At 44.6% G+C, this 23,422-nt stretch overlaps 4 protein-coding genes across 4 annotated transcripts in view; 1 reads left to right on the top strand and 3 right to left on the bottom strand.

Moving 5' to 3' along the window:
* The window catches only part of LOC121534647 (alanine aminotransferase 2-like), a 9,656-nt gene extending 8,984 nt beyond the window's left edge, over positions 1–672 (bottom strand). The window contains exon 1 of the mRNA XM_045206091.1: positions 180–672. Coding sequence (XP_045062026.1) covers positions 180–290 — 111 coding nt within the window. The 5' untranslated portion in view covers positions 291–672. The remainder of the gene's footprint in view (positions 1–179) is intronic.
* A 692-nt stretch (positions 673–1,364) lies between these two features.
* LOC121534445 (ranBP-type and C3HC4-type zinc finger-containing protein 1) lies at positions 1,365–12,775 on the top strand. The gene is made up of 9 exons (XM_045205888.1): positions 1,365–1,826; positions 2,299–2,473; positions 2,631–2,729; positions 2,844–2,985; positions 3,093–3,183; positions 3,299–3,584; positions 11,360–11,478; positions 11,688–11,798; positions 11,884–12,775. Exons 1-9 carry the CDS (start codon positions 1,569–1,571, stop codon positions 11,932–11,934), a joined length of 1,332 nt encoding a protein of 443 aa, XP_045061823.1. The 5' UTR covers positions 1,365–1,568; the 3' UTR covers positions 11,935–12,775.
* gpaa1 (glycosylphosphatidylinositol anchor attachment 1) lies at positions 12,772–20,931 on the bottom strand. Its single transcript, XM_041842274.1, has 13 exons — positions 20,834–20,931; positions 20,407–20,515; positions 20,062–20,241; positions 19,721–19,832; positions 19,405–19,552; positions 19,219–19,320; positions 16,481–16,677; positions 16,050–16,246; positions 15,767–15,920; positions 15,107–15,178; positions 14,739–14,935; positions 13,844–14,014; positions 12,772–13,558 (listed from the first exon to the last, which is right to left on the bottom strand). Exons 2-13 carry the CDS (start codon positions 20,478–20,480, stop codon positions 13,315–13,317), a joined length of 1,848 nt encoding a protein of 615 aa, XP_041698208.1. The 5' UTR covers positions 20,481–20,515; positions 20,834–20,931; the 3' UTR covers positions 12,772–13,314.
* Positions 20,932–21,293: 362 nt separating this feature from the next.
* Positions 21,294–23,308, bottom strand: LOC121534648 (exosome complex component RRP41). The gene is made up of 3 exons (XM_041841227.2): positions 23,047–23,308; positions 22,377–22,583; positions 21,294–21,947 (listed from the first exon to the last, which is right to left on the bottom strand). The coding sequence occupies exons 1-3, from the start codon at positions 23,215–23,217 to the stop codon at positions 21,588–21,590; spliced, it is 738 nt and encodes a 245-aa protein (XP_041697161.1). The 5' UTR covers positions 23,218–23,308; the 3' UTR covers positions 21,294–21,587.
* Positions 23,309–23,422: the final 114 nt, after the last annotated feature.

The following is a 23,422-nucleotide window of genomic DNA, read 5'->3' as shown; positions in this document are numbered from 1 at the left end:
AATGGATATTCATTAGTTGTATACTATTGTGTTTCACATGAAAATGCACTGCATTGCATGCACAAGTCAACATGTATCTAGCCCTTCGATGTCTGAAATAATATAACATGATGCATGTGACTTCAGTATGAAGGTTGTTAACATCAGATCAGCTCTGTGGCTGAACTATTAGATCTTACCTGTGTGAGTTCTGTTCTGATCTGGGTTGCTCGTCTCACCAAGGGCTCCAGCTCTGTCTGTTTGATGCTCCTCACCTTGGGGCAGATCTCTCTCAGGCATAAAACAGACATTCCTCTTCCCACACCTTCTGGTCCTCTCAGACAGATCTGATGAGATGTTGATCTTTTGACTTGTCCACTTCTATGGCTCCCTGCTGTTCTTTTCCCCTGCTGTTGCTGAGGAAGTGAGTGGGAGTGAAGCTCCGTCCCAAGGCAATCTATATTACTTGATACTGGTGCCTAGTACCAGTGTTTGTAGACCAGGTCAGTATTTTTTGTAAAAGTGGTGCTCCTTCAATCGACCTTCAGCTGGAATATATGTCACCAATCTGGTTTCAGACCTCCTGTACAGTACTTTTTAAGAAAACTTTTTGGGACGTGCATTGAATCAATGTGTGTTAATGTGTTATTCCAATTGGTGTTTATTAACACGCCCAAAAAAAAAACTCTGTTAACGTGTGCCTCAACTCAAGATCTAAATAGTGCCCTTGAGACTGAGACAAGAGACCAAACAAAACAGCTCCCAGTGATATTATGTGGGTGGTTATTCATTCTCACTCACTCTCATTTCACCATTGTTCATTTTCCTTGCCACCTTTCAACCTGTCATCACAAACATCAACCATCCTTATTCCCACCATCTCCTTCCCACACATTTTAATAGTGAAATAATTATATATCGTTTATCAAATATGTTTTTTAAATCCATGGGAATGATTGCAAGAAAGCAATATTACAGTAGTGAACGCAGACCAACACATGACAATTTCAGTTCTGTGAATAAGTCACATATTATAAAGTCAGTTACAGCAGGAATTTTGAGACAGACATCGTGTCCTAAAGGCACAGTCTGGTGGAAAAGTCCAGGTTTATGTAGTTTGATCTAATTTGTGTTTATTTCCTTGCTGGATCTGTAGTGAAGGCATTACTGTATTTGCCTCACTTCAAGTATAATTGTTTGTTTTTCCCCTCGTGATCAATAATAGACTCATTGACAATGATATATTATTGTTAATATACTAATAGAACATTAATTCACGTTGCATTAATTAACACGTTGCTCAAAGGCTATTTGTTAATCTCGCTATCGGACCATAACTTAATATTTATGAACAACGCCGGTTTCTATCGGAGGTAAATAAAGGACGACCCACGCAACTTCCTGTTTTGATTTTGTTGTTGTTGGTAATTTCGTTTTTAGCTAGGAGATAAACAGATAGCTAGCTGTAATGAAACGCCATATCTTTACTAACAGGTAGGCTGTTAAAATCAAGACTCACAACTATCGACATAGCATTGTGCTTTAGGGGTTAATATACACCTGTCGTTCCCAACTCTTGTTGTTGGGAGATGGCACTAAGCGCGGGCGGTTGGGCTCAAACGCCTGTGCCAGCCCCATTCCAGTCTGTACATGGTGGGCCCGCACTGGCTAGCTGCAACACCGTCTTGATGTCGGTACGAGTGTCGGTTTGCCATTCTGGAATTCGACCGCTTTGCCTCCCCGGAGCTGGCGATGAGGCTCTCCGTCTTCAGCTTAGCATGGACCCCAGCAAGGCTGGAGAGTTTCGGCTAGCACTGAGGGACAGTAGCGGAAGCGGCCGTAGTGTGGTAAGTGACACTGCACTGTAACGTCTAGCTACCTAGCTATGTATCTTGACACATGTCATGCATGCGTTGACATAATAAATTGCAAACACAACATTGGTCTGTTGGTTTGAGCAATGTCCGTTTACAGAAAATACTTTTTGTCATAGCTACTGAATTGGAATCTTGTTTAATCAAATGATACAGTAATTCCATTGCTGGGAAACGATGTCGTGTGATGTTTACAAATATCTGTCCTTGTGTTTATCTAAACAAGGGAAGAATCATTCTAAATAGGAGACCAAATGTTCTTTATGGCACATTATTCCAGCTAAACATCAAAGTGAGCACATTGCCACAGGGGTTCCAGTTTGTCCCTCAATAAGTAGGTCAAGTAAGTCCATATCTATCAAGTCCACAAAGATAAGAGATCTAAGTGAGATATTTCTCTCTCTCTCTCTATATATATATATTTATTTATTTTTTCTTCTCTCAGTTCATTGCAGAGTTTGACTTGCGCTCTGTGCAGTATGAGGTGAAGTCTCCACACCTTCACGAGATTCGTCTGGCAACGCCCCCTCATGACTGCATCCGCTTCAACTTCCGCTGCGACCTGGAGGCTGAGCAGTGGGCCACCGTGGTGATGTCATCACTAAGAGAGGCACACAGAGGTCAGAGGGCATGGCAGTCTTTCTCTCTGTTCTAGTTTCCTTGTTTAGCTGCATTCCTGTCTTGTGTCTTAGAAGAGTGTCCTCCTAGAACCCAAAACTATGGCTAATACAATAGAATGCTCTCTCACAATTGACCATTCTTTCTCTCTCACTGTAGTTGCTGCAAATAGTTCCCCCCATCCTCTGGATGACCGACTACAGCACACAGCAGCAGTAGCTCTGGAACAGCGCCGGACAGCCTCCTTACCACTCACTGGTGAGCGCACAAATGCTTCCTCCACTCTCTTTCTACCATACTTGCATGGCAACATACAGTACATTATACATTTTTTCTATAATATTAGTAATTTAACCTGTTTTCTCTCTGAAGAGGAGCTGTGCCTGGAGCTTGCCCGGGCGATCGAAGCAGGCGAGAGCCAGGCTGCTGCTCAGCATGCGTCTGCTCTGGCTCACCAGAAGGCGGCACTCACTATCCAACTGTCTGAAAAGAGTTACGCAGAAGGAGAGATACGGTGAGAAGAAGTAACAGGCAGTAGATTTAGGTTTAGGGGGGAATTAAGTTAAGTTGTCCAACAGAACAAGGAGCATTTGTGTTAACGGTGCCATTTCTGTATTGCAGTTTGTCTGTGGCAGTGGAGGACATTTCCTCTTCATGTTGCGTCACAGTGAAAGTCTTCCCACACATGACCGTCGCAGCACTCAAGCAGCAGGTCAGATCAAAACTTCTGTGGTCTTCTGTTTGCTTGAGTACTTGGGCTACATAGGCAAATGTAAATGTTCACAAATCTCTCTCCTCTAATGTCTGTGCGTTTCTCTCTCTATCAGGTGTTTCTGGAGTATGGCTTCCACCCTTGCGTGCAGCGCTGGGTGATAGGGCAGTGTTTGTGCACAGAGCCCAGGTCCCTGGCCTCTTATGGGGTCCAGAGGGATGGGGACATGGCCTACCTCTACCTGGTCTCAGCCCGCCATGCCCGCCTCACCCGCCAACTGTTCCAGCAGGACCAGGAGGGCGCCCTACTCACCCCACCTCCACCTACCAGCAACAGGTCTGCGTCCCAGGACTGGAGGGGCTACAGCACCCTGCCTTCCAGGCTCAGCCACAACTCCCAGGGTAAGTTTACCTATTGGCATGCACTTACACGCACACACAAACATAGACCGACAGACGCACGCACACAGCAGTGCACATACTAATAGCCGCGGGAAGTCAATTGAAATAATTTTGCCAAAATTAGGCTATACAAAATTGTTTTGCCCCAACATTATATTACTCTTGTCTGAACAAAATAATTCAAAATACTACACCAGAGAGCATAATTTAGCTACAGAAGATAAATCGGTTTTTAAAAAATAGCAGTGGATTAAGTTATCACACGCACCAAATATAGGCTACAGCTTGTTGCATTGTGGCCATAGATATAATCCATAGAAGGATTTAGGAACCTCTAACCCTGGCACATTGACTGTTAAACTCATGGGTACACTAGCAATAGCTGCCAGTCCTGATTTTTAAATGGGACCTGCCATCTATGGATTATATTTATATGGTTGGCTGACAGTTTGCCTTTCCAATGCTTTCCACAGTTGTGTCAAGTTGGCTGGGTGGTGGACCATTCTTGATACACACAGGAAACTGTTCAGCATGAAAAACCCAGCGTTGCAGTTCTTGACACAAACCGGTGTGCCTGGCACCTACTACCATACCCTGGTCAAAGGCACTTAAATATTTTGTCTTGGCCATCCACCCTCCGAATGGCACACATACACAATCTGTCTCAAGGCTTAAAAATCCTCCCCATCATCTACACTGATTGAAGTGGATTTAACAATTGACATCAATAAGGGGTCATAGCTTTCACCTGGATTCATGTCGTCAGTCATGGAAAGAGCGGGTGTTCTTAATGTTTTGTACACTCAGTGTATGTACTATATATATCACGGTTTCCGTTAGGTAATATTAACATTTCAGACATTGGAGAAATGTACCAGTCATCCATATGCATTGGGTGAGTAACCTATTAAGGCGTCCACCCACGCAGCCAGTGTACATCAATAAATGAGGGATATTGGCCAAATGAGCCACATTTACATGTCCTTAAAAACAGCCTATAACAAATTACAAAAACACTAATCCTTGTGTTTCGATGTGTAGCATATGCAAAACTTTATAGCCTATTTTTGTATTGGTTTTTACTTTCCTAAAACAATAATTGTCTACTTTATGTTTCAGCTGTCAGAGATTTGAGCACTAAATGCATTAGGGCATTTTATGCATAGACTACTGGATTATACTAATATAAAAAAAATACAATACATGACCAAAAGTATGTGGACACCTGCTCGTCGAACATCTCATTCCAAAATCATGGGCATTAATATGGAGCTATAACAGCCTCCACTCTTCTTGTAAGGCTTTCCACTAGATGTTGGAACATTGCTGCGGGGACTTTCTTCCATTCAGCCACAAGCATTAGTGAGGTCGGGAATGGGTCACCAGTCATGGGTGAACAGGGAGTACAGGAGTCCTGGACTTCCTGACGGGCCGCCCCCAGGTGGTGAAGGAAGGAAACAACACCTCCACTTCACTGATCCTCAACACAAAGGCCCCACAAGGGTGCGTGCTCAGCCCCCTCTTGTAATTCCTGTTCACCCATGACTGCGTGGCCACGCACGCCTCCAACTCAATCATCAAGTTTGCAGATGACAACAGTAGTAGGCCTGATTACCAACAATGACGAGACAGCCTACAGGGAGAAGGTGAGGGCCATGGCGGAGTGGTGCCAGGAAAATAACCTCTCCCTCAACAAAACAAAGGAGCTGATCGCGGACTTAAGGAAACAGCAGAGAGAGCACGCCCCTATCCACATCGAAGGGACCGCAGTGGAGAAGGTGAAAAGCTTCAAGTTCACATCACTGACAATCTCTAATGGTCCACCCACACAGTCAGTGTGGTGAAGAAGGCGCAACAGCGCCTCTTCAAACTCAGGAGGCTGAAGAAATTTGGCTTGGCCCCTAAGACCGTCACAAACTTTTACATATGCATAATTGAGAGCATCATGTCGGGCTGTACCACCGCCTGGTACGGCAACTACACCACCCGCAACTGCAGGGCTCTCCAGGGGGTGGTGTGGTCTGCCCAACGCATCACCGGGGGCACACTGCCTGCCCTCCAGGACACCTACAGCACCCGATGTCACAGGAAGGCCAAAAAGATAATCAAGGACATCAACCACCCGAGCCACGGCCTGTTCACCCCGCTACCATCCAGAAGGCGAGGTCAGTACAGGTGCATCAAAGCTGGGACCGAGAGACTGAAAAACAGCTTCTATCTCAAGGCCATCAGACTGTTAAATAGCCATCACTAGCCGGCTACCACCTGGTTACTCAACCCTGCACCTTAGAGGCTGCTGCCCTATATACATAGACATGGAATCACTGGTCACTTTAATAATGGATCACTAGTCACTTTAATAATATTTACATACTGCTTTACTCATTTAATATGTATATACTGTATTCTATTCTACTGTATTTTAGTCAATTCCACTCCGACATTGCTCGTCCTAATATTTATATATTTCTTAATTATTTTACTTAGATGTGTGTATTGTTGTGAATTGTTAGATACTACTGCACTATTGGAGCTAGGAACACAAGCATTCCGCTACACCCGCTAAATATGTGTACGTGACCAATACAATTTTATTTAATGTTGGGCGATTAGGCCTGGCTCACAGTCGGCGTTCCAATTCATCCCAAAGGTGTTCGATGAGGTTGAGGTCAGTGCTCTGTGCAGGCCAGTGAAGTTCTTCCACACCGATCTTGACAAACCATTTCTGTGTGGACCTCGCTTTGTGCACGGGGGCATTGTCATGCTAAACAGGAAAGGGTTTGTCAAACTGTTGTCCAAAAGTTGGAAGCACAGAATCGTCTAGAGTAGTGTTAAGATTTCCCTTCACTGGAACTAAGGGGCCTAGCCCGAACGATGAAAAACAGCCCCAAACCATTTTTAGGTGGCATTTTATGACGGTACCACGTTGAAAGTCACTGAGCGCTTCAGTATGGCCATTCTACTGCTAATAATCATCTATGGAGATTGCATGGCTGTGTGCTCGATTTTCTACACCTGTCAGCAACGGGTGTGGCTGAAATAGCCAAATCCACTAATTTGAAGGGGTGTCCACATACTTTTGTGTATATATAGTGTATAATAGGCTAATAGCCACACCACACCTTCACACACATTTCTAAACTTTATTAGGGTAATATCAAAAGCAAGGGAAAATACGAGCAGGATATTATATTGTGGCACACACATTACTGTTGGAGCTTAATTTGGCCAAAGAAATGGCTCAACAGAATGAAACAAAACACTTGTGAACTGGTTTAAACCTTCACAAAAAAATTTTGAACAGGCTAGTGCCCACCTTACCCAACAAATGACAGCAATAGGCTAATTATATTTATTTAACAAAAGGCCTACTTATAATATCTTAAACTAAATACAGAGCACACAATTAAAAAGATCTAACTCAATTTAGCCAACGAAAATGTCTCAACAGAATGAAACAAAACACGTTTTGCATATTTAACCCTCGAGTCCATTTCCGTGGCCCCGCAGAAATCTAATTGGCATAATGTAAAAATCCCCATTAAAATCTGTCTGTTTAAGCTAGAGATATGTGTTTTGCATGGGTCTAAATCCACTGCATCCACCGATATCGACCTTCCACATCTGCGGTGAAAGGTGGCAGAGCTACAGCAGTGTTTGTTAGATCATGAGACATCCCGAAAATCAGTCTTCTCACGAAGAAACAGCTCTAGCGTATGAACGGTTTGGCCTAGAAACTATGAGAGTTGAGACTCACGAACACGTCGGTGGTTTTGCTCTACTACCCCCACAAGTGTCACGGGACTCGTCTGAAGTCGGTACCGCCGATCTGCCAGTAGCGTCCGAACGGTTTGGGCTACACACTAATATGACCCCTCTATGAACACATACGTCGGTTGTTTTGCTCTAGTATGCCCACAAGCCTCACCTGAAGGTAGCCTGGTGCCAGTTTAAAAAATGAATGGAAGTATACAGTGCATTCGGAAAGTATTCAAACCTTGACTTTTTCCACATTTAGTTACAAAATGGATTTTAAAAAAAGAACATCTCATTAATCTACACACAATACCCGATAATGACAAAGCGAAAACAGGTTTTTAGAAATGTTAGCAGATTTATTAAAAATAAAAAACAAATACCTTATGTAAATAAGTATTCAAACCCTTTGCTATGAGACTCGAAATTCAATTGATTGGACATGATTTGGAAAGGCACACACCTGTCTCTATAAGGTCCCACAGTGCATGTCGGAGCAAAAACCAAGCCGTGAGGTCGAAGGAATTGTCCGTAGAGCTCTGAGACAGGATTGTGTCGAAGGCACAGATCTGGGTCGGGTACCAAAACATTTCTGCAGCATGAAGGTCCCCAAGAACACAGTGGCCTCCGTCATTCTTAAATGGAAGAAGTTTGGAACCACCAAGACTCTTCCTTGAGCTGGCCGCCCGACCAAACTGAACAATCGGGGGAGAAGGGCCTTGGTCAGGGAGATGACCAAGAACCCGATGGTCTCTCTGACAGAGCTCCAGAGTTTGTCTTTGGAGATGGTTGTCCTTCTGGAAGGTTCTCCCATCTCTTTAGCATTCCATCAATCAGGCCTTTATGGTAGTGGCCAGACCGAAGCCACTCCTCAGTAAAAGGCACATGACAGCCCGCTTGGAGTTTGCCAAAAGGCACCTAAAGACTCTCAGACCATGAGAAACAAGATTCTCTGGTCTGATGAAACAAAGATTAAACTCTTTGGCCTGAATGCCAAGCGTCACATCTGGAGGAAACCTGGCACTACCCCTACGGTGAAGCATGGTGGTGGCAGAATCATGCTGTGGGGATGTTTGTCAGCGGCAGGGACTGGGAGACTAGTCAGGATCGAGGGAAAGATGAACGGAGCAAAGTATAGAGAGATCCTTGATGAAAACATGCTCTACAGACTGGGGTGAAGGTTCACCTTCCAACAGGACAACGACGCTAAGCAAACAGCCAAGACGTCGCAGGAGTGCCTTTGGGACAAGTCTCTGAATGTCCTTGAGTGGCCCAGCCAGAGCCTGGTCTTGAACCCGATCGAACATCTCTGGAGAGACCAGAAAATAGCTGTGCAGCGACGCTTCCCATCCAAGCTGACAGAGCTTGAGTGGATCTGCAGAGAAGAATGGGAGAAACTCCACAAATACAGGTGTGCCAAGCTTGTAGCGTCATACCCAAGAAGACTCGAGGCTGTAATCGCTGTCAAAGGTGCTTCAACAAAGTACTGAGTAAAGGGTCTGAATACTTATGTAAATGTAATATTTACGTTTATTTTAAGACATGTTTTTGCTTTGTCATTATGGGTTATTGTGTGTAGATTGATGAGGAAAAAAACCTATTTAATCCATTTTATAATAAGGCTGTAATGTAACAAAATGTGGAAAAAGTCAAGGGGTCTGAATACTTTCCGAATGCACTGTATATGGAAGTACAACAAACAAAAATATAAACACAACATGTAAAGTGTTGGTCCCATGTTTCATGAGCTGAAATAAAAGAACACAGATATTTTCCATATGTACAAAGCTTATTTCTCTCAAATGTTGGGCACAAATTTGTTTACATCCCTGTTAGTGAGCATTTCTCCTGTGCCAAGATAATTCATCCACCTGACAGGTGTGGGATATCAAGAAGCTGATTAAACAGCATGATCATTACACAGGTGCACCTTGTGCTGGGGACAATAAAAGCCACTCTAAAATGTGCAGTTTTATCACACAACACAATTCCACAATGTCTCAAGTTTTGAGGGAGTGTGCAATTGGCATCCTGGCTGCAGGAATGTCCACCAGAGCTGTTGCCAGAGAATTGAATGTTCATTTCTCTACCATAAGCCGCCTCCGTTGTTTTAGAGAATTTGGCAGTACATCCAACTGGCCTCACAACCGTATGTCACGTGTAACCACGCCAGCCCAGGACCTCCACATTCGGGTTCTTCACCTGCGGGATGGTCTGAGACCAGCCACCTGGACAGCTGATGAAACTGTGGGTTTGCACGACTGAAGAACTTCTGCACAAACTGTCAGAAACCGTCTCAGGGAAGCTCATCTGTGTGCTCGTCGTCTTCACCAAGGTCTTGACCTGACTGCAGTTCGGCGTCGTAACCAACTTCAGTGGGCAAATGCTCACCTTCGATGGCCATTGGCACGCTGGAGAAGTGTGCTCTTCACGGATGAATCCTGGGTTTCAACTGTACCGGGCAGTGGGCAGACAGCTTGTATGGCGTTGTGTGGGCGAACAGAGTGTCCCATGGTGGTGGTGTGGTTATGGTATGGGCAGGCATAAGCTACAGACAACAAACATAATTGCATTTTATCGATGGCAATTTGAATGCACAGAGATGCCGTGTCGAGATCCTGAGGCCCATTGTCATGCCATTCATCCGCCGCCATCACCTCATGTTTCAGTATGATAATGCATAGCCCCATGTCGCAAGAATCTGTACACAATTCCTGGAAGCTGAAAATGTCCCAGTTCTTCCATGGCCTGCATACTCACCAGACATGTCACCCATTGAGCATGTTTGGGATTCTCCAGATCAACGTGTACAACAGCGTGTTCCAGTTCCCGCCAACATCCTGCAACTTTGCACAGCCATTGAATAGTAGTGGGATAACATTCCACAGGCCACAATCAACAGCCTGTTCAACTCTATGCGAAGGCGATGTCGCGCTGCATGAGGCAAATGGTGGTCACACCAGATCCTGACTGGTTTTCTGATCCACACCCCTACCTTTTTTTAAAGGTATCTGTGACCAACAGATGCATATCTGTATTCCCAGTCATGTGAAATCCATAGATTAGGGCCTAATTAATTCATTTCAATTGACTGGTTCCCTTATATGAACTGTAACTAAGTAAAATCTTTGAGATTGTTGCATTTATACGTTTGTTCAGTGTAGTTTAGTGCCCAAAAAAAAAAAGGGGTTAAATACTTGTCCAATAAAAATAATAGTTTCCTGATCTTATATCTCTGATATAGGACAGACACTTCAAAACAAGCTTCCTTTAGATTTTCTTTGGAACTGTTTTTCCATGTATGAATCTGTTATTCAATGCATTTCTATGGGCAAATAGCAGTAAGGCCAAATTCAATGTTTCATCAAATAATTAAAAAATATATTTTATACCTAAAGGGGTCCTAAAATTCTAAATAAAATATCTAAATGATCCTTGGTATGACCAACAATTCCATATGTTAGCTTAGTAGAACCGTCCCCCAGGTTTAGACTCTAGAGCAGGGCTGAAGGCTGGTTTCTTTTTTGGTTTTCGCTCCAATCCTAATCTAGTGCACATGATTATAATAATTAGCTGTCCGATAAACTGAATCAGGTTAGTTACAACTGGGGTTGAAAAGAAAACCTACAGGAGGGTAGCTCTCCAAGAACAGGGTTGGAGAGCCCTGCCATAGAGGGTTAAAGAACTGGTTTAGATTAATAAATAGGCCTACAATGATATGAAAGTATGAATAAAGTTCCAAAATTGCATCCTACCTGAATAGTGAGTTGCACAGTAGGCTGCATTTGGCTATTTGTGTGGTATTAAAAAATGTTCTGCTAATGTCTATCATGTAAAGGACGTAGAATTGCATGAAATGCATTTATAAAAGGCCAATTGTTTTTCAGACGCTGCATGTGTGGAAATCCTAAAAACGTGTCTGCTCAACTGTATGTCACCATGCAACTATAGATGCATGTGATGCTTTATTATAAAGGGGGTTGACCAAACTCATTTTCCATTGTTGTGATTGGCTGTAGGGAGCACCGGAGGTGCGGCTGACAGGCTGGGTATGAGCGAGATCCAAGAGGCCCTCAACCTGGAGACTCTGCAGATCAACAATAAACCAGATCAACCCTGCAAAGCCAGTAAAACACAGGTACAAACCCAATGTTTTCATATTTATGTGATCGGCTCTTGGCTTCGAGCACCCTTTCATTGTTTTACGCAAGATGATAGTTGAGGACATACTTTCCCTGATAGAAACCTTATGTTCCATATAGCTAGTATACTGAACATCACTGCAAGTAATACACTAACAGAAAGACTCACTCATCCTCTCGCTCTCTCTATCCGTCTGATATGCAGACAGAATGGGCGTGTCCCTCCTGCACCTTTATCAACAAGCCTTCCCGACCAGGCTGTGAGATCTGCAGTACAGCCAGACCTGACTCGGGGGAGCACAGCCTCATACAACAGGTACTGTATCTATGGCATAGACTAGACAGAACACATCACCTACATTCTAAACTACAGTATTGTCTTTATTCCGTCTGTGTTAAAGGAGAAAGGAAGAAGAGTGGAGCAGGGGGAGATTGGTGCATTGATCAGTTGACTGCCTCGCAACCTATACCATAGCCTGGACGACTGATCACACACACTTATACAACTGACACACCAATTTACTGCTTCTTAGGTGAAAACCCACTACTGACATACTATGACAAACCTCACAGCCTGACGGACACTAGAGGTATATGGACGCTGTATTGACGCTGCAGCACATATATGGAACTCCACTTGCAGTGGCTCACAAAAGGAACTACCTGTATAGTCATTGAGAGCTGGCTTTTGACTCTCCTCTGTGGACATGATGGCAGTCGGAAACCTCTGCCTTGTGGGGGGGAAGAGTGGAATAGTTCTATATTTATTCCATAGGGGTGGGTGGTGCTTCCCTCATCCCTCATATCTCAGATGAGAGAATATGGTATATTTTTAAGTTGGCTAACTGGGAAAGTTGATACTTTGAGTACTGAAAGTGCAGTTTAAAATCATGGCCCGTATTCACAATCTCTCAGAGTAGGTGTGCTGGTCTAGGATCAGATGTCTTTAAGATCACAATTATATAGATGGGGGACCTGATCCTAGATCAGTACTCCTACTCTGAGATACATTGTGAATACAGGCCCAGGTCTTGCTGGTCATTGGTTGGTGACATTTGGTTTGATGGGAGAAGGGGTATTGGTTGCTATGAGGCAAGTCTTTCGGAGTGACAGGTTTTTTTTTAAAGTGATTTTATTTGTATAACATTGTATTTAGTGTTTAACAATGTTTGGCGATATTAATGTTGATGCGTTTCACCTACTTGTCATACGTTTCTCTGTCTAAACTGTGATAGTGACGGAATGTTATGTCTGTATAAAATGGTGTTGGCTGAATAAACATACGTTGATCAAGTTTGAGTTAAGTTTTTATTTGAGCATTTATAAATGAGTGTCTGTACACATGGTTCAAATAAAGTTAATCGAAACAAACAAGTATAAAAAAACATTTAAAGCAAAGACAATTCTTAGTTCATACAGTATATTATGGACGTTTTCGGGAGGGCTTCAGTTGCACAAGAGGTTGGCTTAAGGATGCTGCTTCCTTAAAATTTTTGTTCAGTTTCATCCCTTAGAATATCCACTCAGGCCCAATAACATAACCAAAAATCAAACAGGGCATTATTTATTCCTTCAGGTACCATAAACCAAACCAAACCAATCCCATGCACACAAGCCCTGAACCCAATATTACCTTTTAGTTGTAATTCCGCCACACAAGCCCAACCCAATACACTTAACCACTCCCCCTTCCTATTCCTTCTGGGCAAGTCAGTCTACTCCTTGGGGAAACACCTTCATTCCATAAAGGCAAGACCAGTTTCACATCTCAGGATAGATAGTTCCCATATAAAGGCAGGTCTGGGACCAGTCTTCCCCCAGTTACCTGTTGTTTACTTCCAGAAGAGGATGTTCCAGAGCAGCAACCAACAGGGGTAGATCAGCAGAGCCAGGAGTGGATAGACCAATGAGCCATAGAGGGCGTGGTCCAGGATGCCCTGGGAGATGACGGACAGGAAGAGCATCCAACCGTCTTGCAGGGAGACGGGGGTCTCCTGCAACTCCTGGAAGAGGAAGACGCAGTAGAGCAGAGTGCAGCCGGGGCTCAGAAGCACCATGATGGCTGCAGACAGAGCCCTGGGGAGAGGGTAAAGACATTACTACAGAACCCTGGAAGGAGAAACATTAATACAGCACTCAGACAGTGGACAAGAGGGGGAGGGAGCCATTACACACACACACACACACACACTATCTTCACGCACAGGGACAATAGAACTAACACTGCACTGTGCACTCAGACATTAAACTAGAGAGTGAAACATCACTGAGAACACAACATATTGAGAATTATTACTTCTATAAGAAATCACCCAACACCGGGAGAAAGTTGTGGGTGTGTGAGAGTGATGAGAATATTACTTGGGCGTGTGTGGTGTGATGAAGGCAGCGATGGGCACCAGGGACAGAGCCAGGATGAAGCCCAGGGAGAAGTTGATAAGGGCAGTGCAGCCCAGTAACACGGCCAGGTAGAGGAGAGCCACCAGCTTCAGCACTCTCCAGCCCTGCTCTGTGCCCTCTCCTTGCAGAAGCCTGGGGGAGAAAGAGAGCGAGAGATAAAAGCCCCATTTATACCTGGTGCTAACATGCGCCCTTTGTCCTGATCTTGTCCACATTCTGATTGTGACCAAAATTGTAGACAGGTGTAAACGATTAAAAGACACATCGTGATCTGATTGTGATCAGAACTTCCTGGCCACCTCCGTGGGTAGTCAGGCATGCATTGTGTCTGGATATCAATGAAGTGTAAACAGATCTGGATGTTCAAACCATTTAAATCATCATTATACCATCCTCTAAAATCATTGACAGGTATCACAATACAGTAATTTATTTAAAATAAATGTATTCATATTATTTTGAAAGAATTTCGGTCAAATAATTTGCATACAGGGAGGCACTAGATAATCTGCTCACAATGTGGACACAGTGGACGGATAAAATACATTTTAATACAATGTGTAGACGCGTAAAACCTTGCAGGGCTCTACGCTGACCTTTTTTACAAGTAGCATGTGAGCACACAAAGAAATGTAGGAGCACAATTAAAAATATTTGAGGTAACAAGTACAGTGAAGTAAGCGTTGCAACAATTATCATCTGGGTGATTTTGTTCTAGGCACAATGGTGCTCCTAAATTAAAATTCAAACCTGGCATATTATATGCATATTTAGTCTGTGAGATAAAATGGCTGATGCAGGTTGTGTTTTTGTATGTCTGTATATGTGAGAGAGATGAGAGGGTGTGTGTGTGTACCTGTGTGTGTTGTGTGGCAGGGCCAGGCCTGCTGTGTAGATAGCTATAGCAGTGAGGACCACAGCTTCCGTTTCAGACACAGGGAAGTGCTGCACAGCCATCTCCTGAGAGAGGATAGGGAGGGTGTACAGAGCCACCCCTGTCATGTGACTGATCACTACTGGAGTCAGGATAGACAGGACCCCTGGGCTGGAGGGCTGATGGAGACAGCGGAGGAAAGAGTCAATTATACTGACATAGACCAATTGGTTTTGTTGACTTCTAGAGATATAAAAAGGTAGATACTATAGTTACACATTACATACATGTGCCAGAGGCGCGCGCGCACACACACACACACACAGCTTGTTTATTACTCCATGACTGACCTGCTCTCCCCCAGCCAGCCCCTCCTCTGTTCCTGGTGGAGAAGCGCCTAGCTGAACCCACAGGTCTAAGGCCTGTTACTGCCATTAAGGACAATACTGATAGGCACCAGAGCACCAGTACATTAAACCATCATCAACATATACACAGCCTCATGCAGCGCAATCTCATCATGACTTAAAGCTGGAATCCTTAATGGTGAAACTGCCACATCCGTTTGCCCCATGGACATCATCGCACGCGCGCTGAAGAGCAGAATGTACTGCAATTTTTTTTACCACGTTGTGCGACGCGCCTCACCTTCACAAAACAAAAACAATAACAACGGCATTGGGGCGGACAGTGGTACTGTTTCCCCTACTGCGGATTCCATCTTTAATTAAGTTGAACATTCAGCTTAACTACGCATGCATATCATGAACCCCCATCAGGCCTTTTGACTAACCTAATGTATTTTTTATGTAATTGACTAATATAGAGAATAGACCAAAATGAATATCCTTTATGTCCATTTAATTCCAACACAAGCGCATCTCAACCTTCCACCTCTCTTGGCCAGGTCTTCCTTGGGAAAAAGGTATTCTGACCTCAATGGGACTACCTGGTTAAATAACAGTTAAATAAAAATAGAATCCCCTATTGTCCCAGAGGTGCAAGGATACACGCAACAGCAGAATGACAGCCAGCAGGCCGAAGGCGGGCATGTAGTAACCAATGGAGACGAAGCGAGAGAGCGAGGGCATGAGGTAGAAGAAGTAGGACTGGTGCAGACGCTCCAGGAGGTTGTTCAGCTTCCGGTACATCCCCTCCAGGAGCCTGAGGGACACACACAGAGGTTAATTTCCATGGAATTTTCACTGTGAAAATGTCTCCATAGAAATGACAAGAGATGAATTCAAAGGTTTTCTGATCATCTGAATTGAAGCTTGGATATCAGTAGCTGACCTGCCGATGGTGGTGGTGTCTGTCTTGTATTGTCTGAAGCTATTGATGCCCCTGATGGTAGCGGCCTCTATGTGGTATCTGAGGAACAGGCCGTGGTCCCCCCAGGGCCGCCCACTGGCCTGCTTCAACACCATCAACATCATGGTCTGGGCCGCGTGGCTGTAGCCCGATGTGGTGTCCCAGTCGTTCCTCTGGAGCTGGATGGAGAGAGGACAGTCAGCATGACAATCAGGCAATTAAACATGTTATTACATCATGTCATTACTGGCTTCTCCTTACCTGGCATAGAGGAAGGCACAAGACAAAACGTCTATGGTGTGCTATTATTAGGCCTCTCTGAAAGCATTAAACATCTACAGTATGTACTTTCTGCAACTAGGTCAAATACCTTACTTACTCAATAAGTACTGGCATTTGGATTTCTTCCCTACCTTGCCCTGGATGGTACATAAGACCCCTATCTTCTGGCAGAAGGCGTAGAAGAGGTTGGCCAGGTCCAGGTTTGGCAGCTGGCCGTTCAGCCCCTCCAGAACCAGGTCCAGACTGGTGATGACGTCACTGCTCAGCTCCAGAGACAGAGCTGCTTGGATGGAGCCACCTCTTCCCTGCAGTGGAGACCAGTCACCACCTGGGGGATCCAGCGAGAGGCACAGTGGTGCCAGGGTTGATTCTATAGAACAGGGTTTTCCAACCCTGTTCCTGGACAGCTGTAACTAACCTGATTCAGTTTATCAACCAGCTAATTATTAGAATCAGGTGTGCTAGATTAGAAATGTAGGGAAAACCTACAGGACGGTAGCTCTCCAGGAACAGGATTGGAGAGCCCTGGTATAGAGACATTGAGAATACATACAGAGTCCATAATGGTGTCTCTACGACTGGTGCATTACAGGGTTACATCATTTATTTTTACTTTTAAAAAAACAAAATATTTTGGGGGTAGATCAGCTTTAATATTGCAGATGGATTGTAACTTCCATCAATGTAATTGTCTGCATCAATTCCAATCCCCCATGTTATTTTTGCAAATATATATATATATATATATATATACACTGCTCAAAAAAATAAAGGGAACACTTAAACAACACAATGTAACTCCAAGTCAATCACACTTCTGTGAAATCAAACTGTCCACTTAGGAAGCAACACTGATTAACAATAAATGTCACATGCTGTTGTGCAAATGGAATAGACAACAGGTGGAAATTATAGGCAATTAGCAAGACACCCCCAAAAAAGAAGTGGTTCTGCAGGTGGTGACCACAGACCACTTCTCAGTTCCTATGCTTCCTGGCTGATGTTTTGGTCACTTTTGAATGCTGGCGGTGCTTTCACTCTAGTGGTAGCATGAGACGGAGTCTACAACCCACACAAGTGGCTCAGGTAGTGCAGCTCATCCAGGATGGCACATCAATGCGAGCTGTGGCAAGAAGGTTTGCTGTGTCTGTCAGCGTAGTGTCCAGAGCATGGAGGCGCTACCAGGAGACAGGCCAGTACATCAGGAGACATGGAGGAGGCCGTAGGAGGGCAACAATCCAGCAGCAGGACCGCTACCTCCGCCTTTGTGCAAGGAGGAGCAGGAGGAGCACTGCCAGAGCCCTGCAAAATGACCTCAAGCAGGCCACAAATGTGCATGTGTCTGCTCAAACGGTCAGAAACAGACTCCATGAGGGTGGTATGAGGGCCCGACGTCCACAGGTAGGGGTTGTGCTTACAGCCCAACACCGTGCAGGACGTTTGGCATTTGCCATAGAACACCAAGATTGGCAAATTCGCCACTGGCGCCCTGTGCTCTTCACAGATGAAAGCAGGTTCACACTGAGCACGTGACAGACGTGACAGAGTCTGGAGACGCCGTGGAGAACGTTCTGCTGCCTGCAACATCCTCCAGCATGACCGGTTTGGCGGTGGGTCAGTCATGGTGTGGGGTGGCATTTCTTTGGGGGGCCACACAGCCCTCCATGTGCTCGCCAGAGGTAGCCTGACTGCCATTAGGTACTGAGATGAGATCCTCAGACCCCTTGTGAGACCATATGCTGGTGCGGTTGGCCCTGGGTTCCTCCTAATGCAAGACAATGCTAGACCTCTGGTGGCTGGAGTGTGTCAGCAGTTCCTGCAAAAGGAAGGCATTGATGCTATGGACTGGCCCGCCCGTTCCCCAGACCTGAATCCAATTGAGCACATCTGGGACATCATGTCTCGCTCCATCCACCAACGCCACGTTGCACCACAGACTGTCCAGGAGTTGGCGGATGCTTTAGTCCAGGTCTGGGAGGAGATCCCTCAGGAGACCATCCGCCACCTCATCAGGAGCATGCCCAGGCGTTGTAGGGAGGTCATACAGGCACGTGGAGGCCACACACACTACTGAGCCTCATTTTGACTTGTTTTAAGGACATTACATCAAAGTTGGATCAGCCTGTAGAGTGGTTTTCCACTTTAATTTTGAGGGTGACTCCAAATCCAGACCTCCATGGGTTGATAAATTTGATTTCCATTGTTAATTTTTGTGTGGTTTTGTTGTCAGCACATTCAACTATGTAAAGAAAAAGTATTTAATAAGATTATTTCATTCATTCAGATCTAGGATGTGTTGTTTAAGTGTTCCCTTTATTTTTTTGAGCAGTGTATATAAATACATACACAGTCAATTTTACAATAATTCCATTTTGTTTGTTTTTACTCCTGAACCTCCTCCACCCTCAACCTCTCCAATCATTTTCATGATGTCCATCGGGTTTGCTTCTATATGCCATATCTTTCTAACTGTGCTCTTTCACAAAAGCTCTCAACCTGTAAACTATATACTTATTATGGCCACAGTATGCTTTACATTAGTTATCTTGTTGTTATTAGTTGTTATTAGTACCATCCTTCAGCCCCAGTCAACACCTCCCATCTATCTCTTAACACCATCCATATTGGATTTCTATTTGCCATATATTTTTCAACTGTACTGAGATGTTTCACAAAAGTTCTGAACCCTTTTATTCTCATTGTTTCTACAGATTGTAAATTGAAAATAAACATTTTTGCTAAAAGTATTATTATTATTATTGATTGATTGACTATGACTTTTCAGATCACCCAGTAGTGCTATCTGCAGGGTTAGCTCCAGGTAAATGTTGCATCATTACAGAGATGCAGGTACTGCCAGTGTACTGACCAGTGGTGTTGGTGTGGTGGTATCCCTCCAGCCAGGCCTGCATGCCGATCAGGTCATGTTCATTCACCAGGAAGATAATATCCTTAGCCCAGTGGATCTGACCTGAGAAGAGACCAATCATTGACAGATCAATTCAAGCTTTGGCAATGGTCTGTGTGTAAATGTAAGTAATAGTAGTATGCTTACTCCTGAAGTACTGGGCGAGGCCCAGCAGAAGGCCTACTGCCTGGTTGTTGTTGTTTCCCTCACTACAGGGGGCACTCAGCACCAGGGCTTCAGTACGAGGGGCTCTGGGGGCCCGCAGGATCCCATACACGTTAGTGCCCCGCACCATCTAACCGAGACAAACAGAGAGAAGGATGAGTGAGAGAAAGAGAAGAAATTAAAGCCTGTGTAGAGATACAGAGAAGGAATGTGTCTGTGTGAGAGTGTGTGTGTGCACCAAGATAAAATAGGAGCTTATGTTTAATATGTAGACATCTTTGTCTCTGCCCACACTCACATATCTCTCTTTGTTTTCATCTGGGAAGGGAAGCTTGCGGGTGAAGCTCTGAGTGAACACTTCAAGCCCTCGAGACTGCATGGTCTTCACCAGCCAATCCACCGGCATCCCACTACGGAGAGAAGAGAGGAAGGGAGAAGAAAATAGGTGAAACACAGAAGGAATATTGTGGGAGGGTTATCATTATTATAGCTGGATTTGTGATAGGTAGGATAAGCACTGAATCCCAAAGTTGGGGTTAGTGATCACTAGGGGTGAGAGTTTTTCCTGGTCACATGAACAAGATAAACTCCTAACACTAGTGATAGGCTATACGACGAAGGCTTATTAGTCTGACTCACCCTACTTTCTTCTTGTGGGCAGCAAACTCCCTGCCGGTGGCCAGAGCCCTCTCGCCTGCTGGGAAGCGTTCCTCCACCATAGTGGAGCCCATGGCGTTCTCTGACATGTAGGTGCGCAGGGTGAACGGCTCGAAGGCCAAGCCCATGAACCATGCCACACCCGCCAGGTAGCACATAACACTGGGGAGACATCTTTATATCAGTTCAAAGCATTTGCATCATACACAGTTAGAGGTAAATGGTACAAAGTGGATTAGGTGCATGAAGAGGATGCCCTGTTACATTCCACTTCCCCAGCAAATTCTTCAATACTCTATCATTGATATTCTGCCAGGAAGGACTCACCATATTGGTGCATTGAGACGGGTGAGAAGGTTGGTCAGGGCTCGCCTTCGGTTTGGGTCAGACAGCAGTCCCATGTTGTTGTTGCCTTGTACCTCTCAGACTGGCTCAGCTGGACCATTGGAAACAAAGCCCCATTCAATAATATTAATGTAGTTTTTAGTCATCCCCTCGCGCCATTGTAGGCATCTACAGTGTTAGTCTAGCTAGCTACCTGCTAACCTTCAGAATAAAAATAAATAAACAGTGCTAAGAAATATGGTCCATGATTATCGATTAGCAGATGTTAGCTAGCTAGCTAGCTAGCTAGTTGGCTAACTAAGCAGCAGAGACCCAGCTACGTTGCACGCGCAGATATCCGCAACTCAGTTATTTTAAACTAAACAATGTATTTAGTACCTTTACAAAATGTGTAGTTATCAGAGCCTACCTTTCGGGCACAAGGGAAAGGCCCAATATTTGACAGGTGCAGCTAGCCTGTCCCTTACTACTATAGATTTTCCACCGGTCTTTTTTCCTTGTTTCTTATCGGACTATTGTGCGACGGACCGACTTCCGCTTTAGCCAATAAACGATCAAAACAGAGATTACCGCATTGGCATTTGTGACTGGCTCTCCATGTTGGTTTGGAGATTAATTACCTAAATAAATTAACATAACTAATTCAGTGGTGTATTTATTAGTCGGATCCTGTTGCCAAACGTTTTGCACCGGAATTCGACTAAGGAATACACCCCATATGATGCTACACTCCAATACAGTTTTATTTCTGCTGACTGATTGATTTATCCGATCCCAGATTCTTATGTAGACTTACATTATGGCTCGCTCTGTCCACAAATCCTCTCGGTCCACTTATGGATCACTCAAACACAGACAGAACACATCAATGGGTTTAAATGTAATTGTTTATAAGGCATTTCATACAAAAGCAGAGCATGAGTGTACAATAAAAAAATACAACATTAATCCTCTATCTGCGCCTCCACCTCCCCAGGCCATTCACTATAGGCTGTAGCTCATTTGGTAGAGCATGGCGCTTGCAACGCCAGGGTTGTGGGTTCGATTCACACGGGGGGCCAGTATGAAAAATGTATGCACTCACTAACTAAGTCGCTCTGGCTAAGAGCGTCTGCTAAATGACTAAATAGGCCAATCTACCACAAAGTCCAAGCTACACCACATCACTCTCCGGTCAGTGCAGACACCTCCTGAAGATGCTGTCTCACCACCTCATCCAACACTTTGCTGACACCCTTACAGGCCGTCATGGCCGCCTCCATCAGTGTCTCTAGGTGGTCCTGGTGGAGTCGGGCGTCCATCTGTAGCAGGGCGATGTGCCCACCACGGGGAAGCAATGCCAAGGCCAGTGATGTGCCCCCTCCACTCTCTTCAGCATGGCACAGGTCTGCCAACGGCGTCTCGTCCACAAAGCCTGCAGTGCAGGCGCACACATAGTCCCGCATGGGGATACCCGCGTCGATCACTGCCAGAGTGGCGGCGTTCACACACGCACTGTAGTTCCCACCGTCTGACTGCAAGATCTGACAGGGAAGAGAGAGTGTGAAGTGTTTCAATTCAAGTCAGGTTGACTTATCAAGCCCCATGTCTAAGTGTTCAATTTGATGAAGAAACCTCTACACCATTCATTAGTTGGATTCTGTTGCAAAAGTGAGTGTTTCTATTGGACTCATTTAGGTTGGTCCCTTCCCATTTTGTTCAGTTTGCTTCTGTTTGGTTCCTAGAGTCAACGATAAATAGTTTCCGTTGCAAAACATTATGCAACAGAAGAAAAACTCTGAACAACTAATGAATACACCCCTGAGAACATGAAACTAACAGAGTAAAACTTAACATTAGTTCCAAATCCCAAAGACTGGATATACAACCACTTTCATTCACCATTTTATTAATAGTGCAGATTCCACCACAACCAATTTCATAATTCATTCAGATCTGAAATATTGTGGTACCTTGACATAAATGTCTATTTGAGAGCGTGGGTACAGATTAGTCAACACTGCTGCCTCAAAAGTCTGCTTGAGGTGAAGGCTCATCTCTGTGGACTTGCGGTCCCCGTGGGGTCTCCTCTTCCTCTCCGCTGTGCTGAAGGTGGCCATACTGTACTGGCAGTTGATGACAGCGCGGTCATGGAGGGTCTTGCTGCGGGACCCTCGCACCTGGAGAACAGAGAATATTTGATTTGACAATGCACACAGGTGAGTGAGGCCTGCAACCTCACTGGTTCTTCAAGTCCTGATACAACTGTTCCTTCTCAATCGCTGCATTGGTGGCAGCAGTAAGATAGCCCCAAGTTCTCCATAAGTGGAAGAGTGTAGTCTCCCTGTATGTGAGTATACTACCATGTCTGCCAAGAGGTCTGGACCCTAGGCAGAGGTGGAAGTGTGCAGGCTGGCTAGTTTAGCTCTAGACTAGAACAAGGAGGCTGAACACATTTGTAGTTATGTAGCTAGTTAGGAACAATATTATATTTAGGATAAATAAACTGAGCTCAAATGCTAGCCGAGCTAAAGTAATTTCCATAGTTAATACATCTCAGTTCTATGCAAACTAGCGTGTCAATAAAATTGTATTTTATTTGTTATCTATCTAGTTAACATGCTAGCTTAGCAAGAAACTTACTTCATGAGGGCCATACACAACTGCCAGCGCTTTGGTATTTCCCTGTTCTATGTATGCAGACCCGTCAGCTTGGGCAAATACACCCATACGAGCTTGTACTTTGCGCAGCTCAGTAGCTTTTCTTCCATCAAGACGATATCCTTGGTCGGACAATAATTCCAGGCCTGCCATCTTTGAACGTTTGAACTGGCATAAGAAAATTAGGCACGTGTGTTATAGACGACATTACCCACACGCCCACGAGTAGATACGGTGGCTTTAGGCATTCAAAACAAAACCAAAGACGATTTGGCGTCCTCGCCAAGAGATTTGGGGTATATTCATTGCGCCGATTCTGTTGCAAAACGTTTTCCAACGTTTAATCCAAACGGGAAAC

This window comes from Coregonus clupeaformis, chromosome 21 (assembly GCF_020615455.1).
Source record: "Coregonus clupeaformis isolate EN_2021a chromosome 21, ASM2061545v1, whole genome shotgun sequence".
NCBI classification, from domain to species: Eukaryota; Metazoa; Chordata; class Actinopteri; order Salmoniformes; family Salmonidae; genus Coregonus; species Coregonus clupeaformis.
The sequence above is the reverse complement of the archived record's forward strand: the minus strand, read 5'-3'. Positions and strand labels throughout refer to the sequence as shown.

Excerpts from the sequence above, each read along its gene's own strand:
- LOC121534445 (XM_045205888.1), top strand. The coding sequence starts at position 1,569 with ATGGCACTAAGCGCGGGCGGTTGGGCTCAAACGCCTGTGCCAGCCCCA. Across the intron at positions 2,474-2,630 it reads ACTAAGAGAGGCACACAGAG|TTGCTGCAAATAGTTCCCCC; the intron begins GTCAGAGGGCAT and ends CTCTCACTGTAG. Across the intron at positions 11,799-11,883 it reads AGCACAGCCTCATACAACAG|GAGAAAGGAAGAAGAGTGGA; the intron begins GTACTGTATCTA and ends TCTGTGTTAAAG.
- gpaa1 (XM_041842274.1), bottom strand. The coding sequence starts at position 20,480 with ATGGGACTGCTGTCTGACCCAAACCGAAGGCGAGCCCTGACCAACCTT. Across the intron at positions 16,247-16,480 it reads TATGTACCATCCAGGGCAAG|CTCCAGAGGAACGACTGGGA; the intron begins GTAGGGAAGAAA and ends CTCTCCATCCAG. Across the intron at positions 15,179-15,766 it reads CTGTCATTCTGCTGTTGCGT|GCCTTAGACCTGTGGGTTCA; the intron begins GTATCCTTGCAC and ends TGGCAGTAACAG.
- LOC121534648 (XM_041841227.2), bottom strand. The coding sequence starts at position 23,217 with ATGGCAGGCCTGGAATTATTGTCCGACCAAGGATATCGTCTTGATGGA. Across the intron at positions 22,584-23,046 it reads TTGTGTATGGCCCTCATGAA|GTGCGAGGGTCCCGCAGCAA; the intron begins GTAAGTTTCTTG and ends TCTGTTCTCCAG. Across the intron at positions 21,948-22,376 it reads AAATAGACATTTATGTCAAG|ATCTTGCAGTCAGACGGTGG; the intron begins GTACCACAATAT and ends CTTCCCTGTCAG.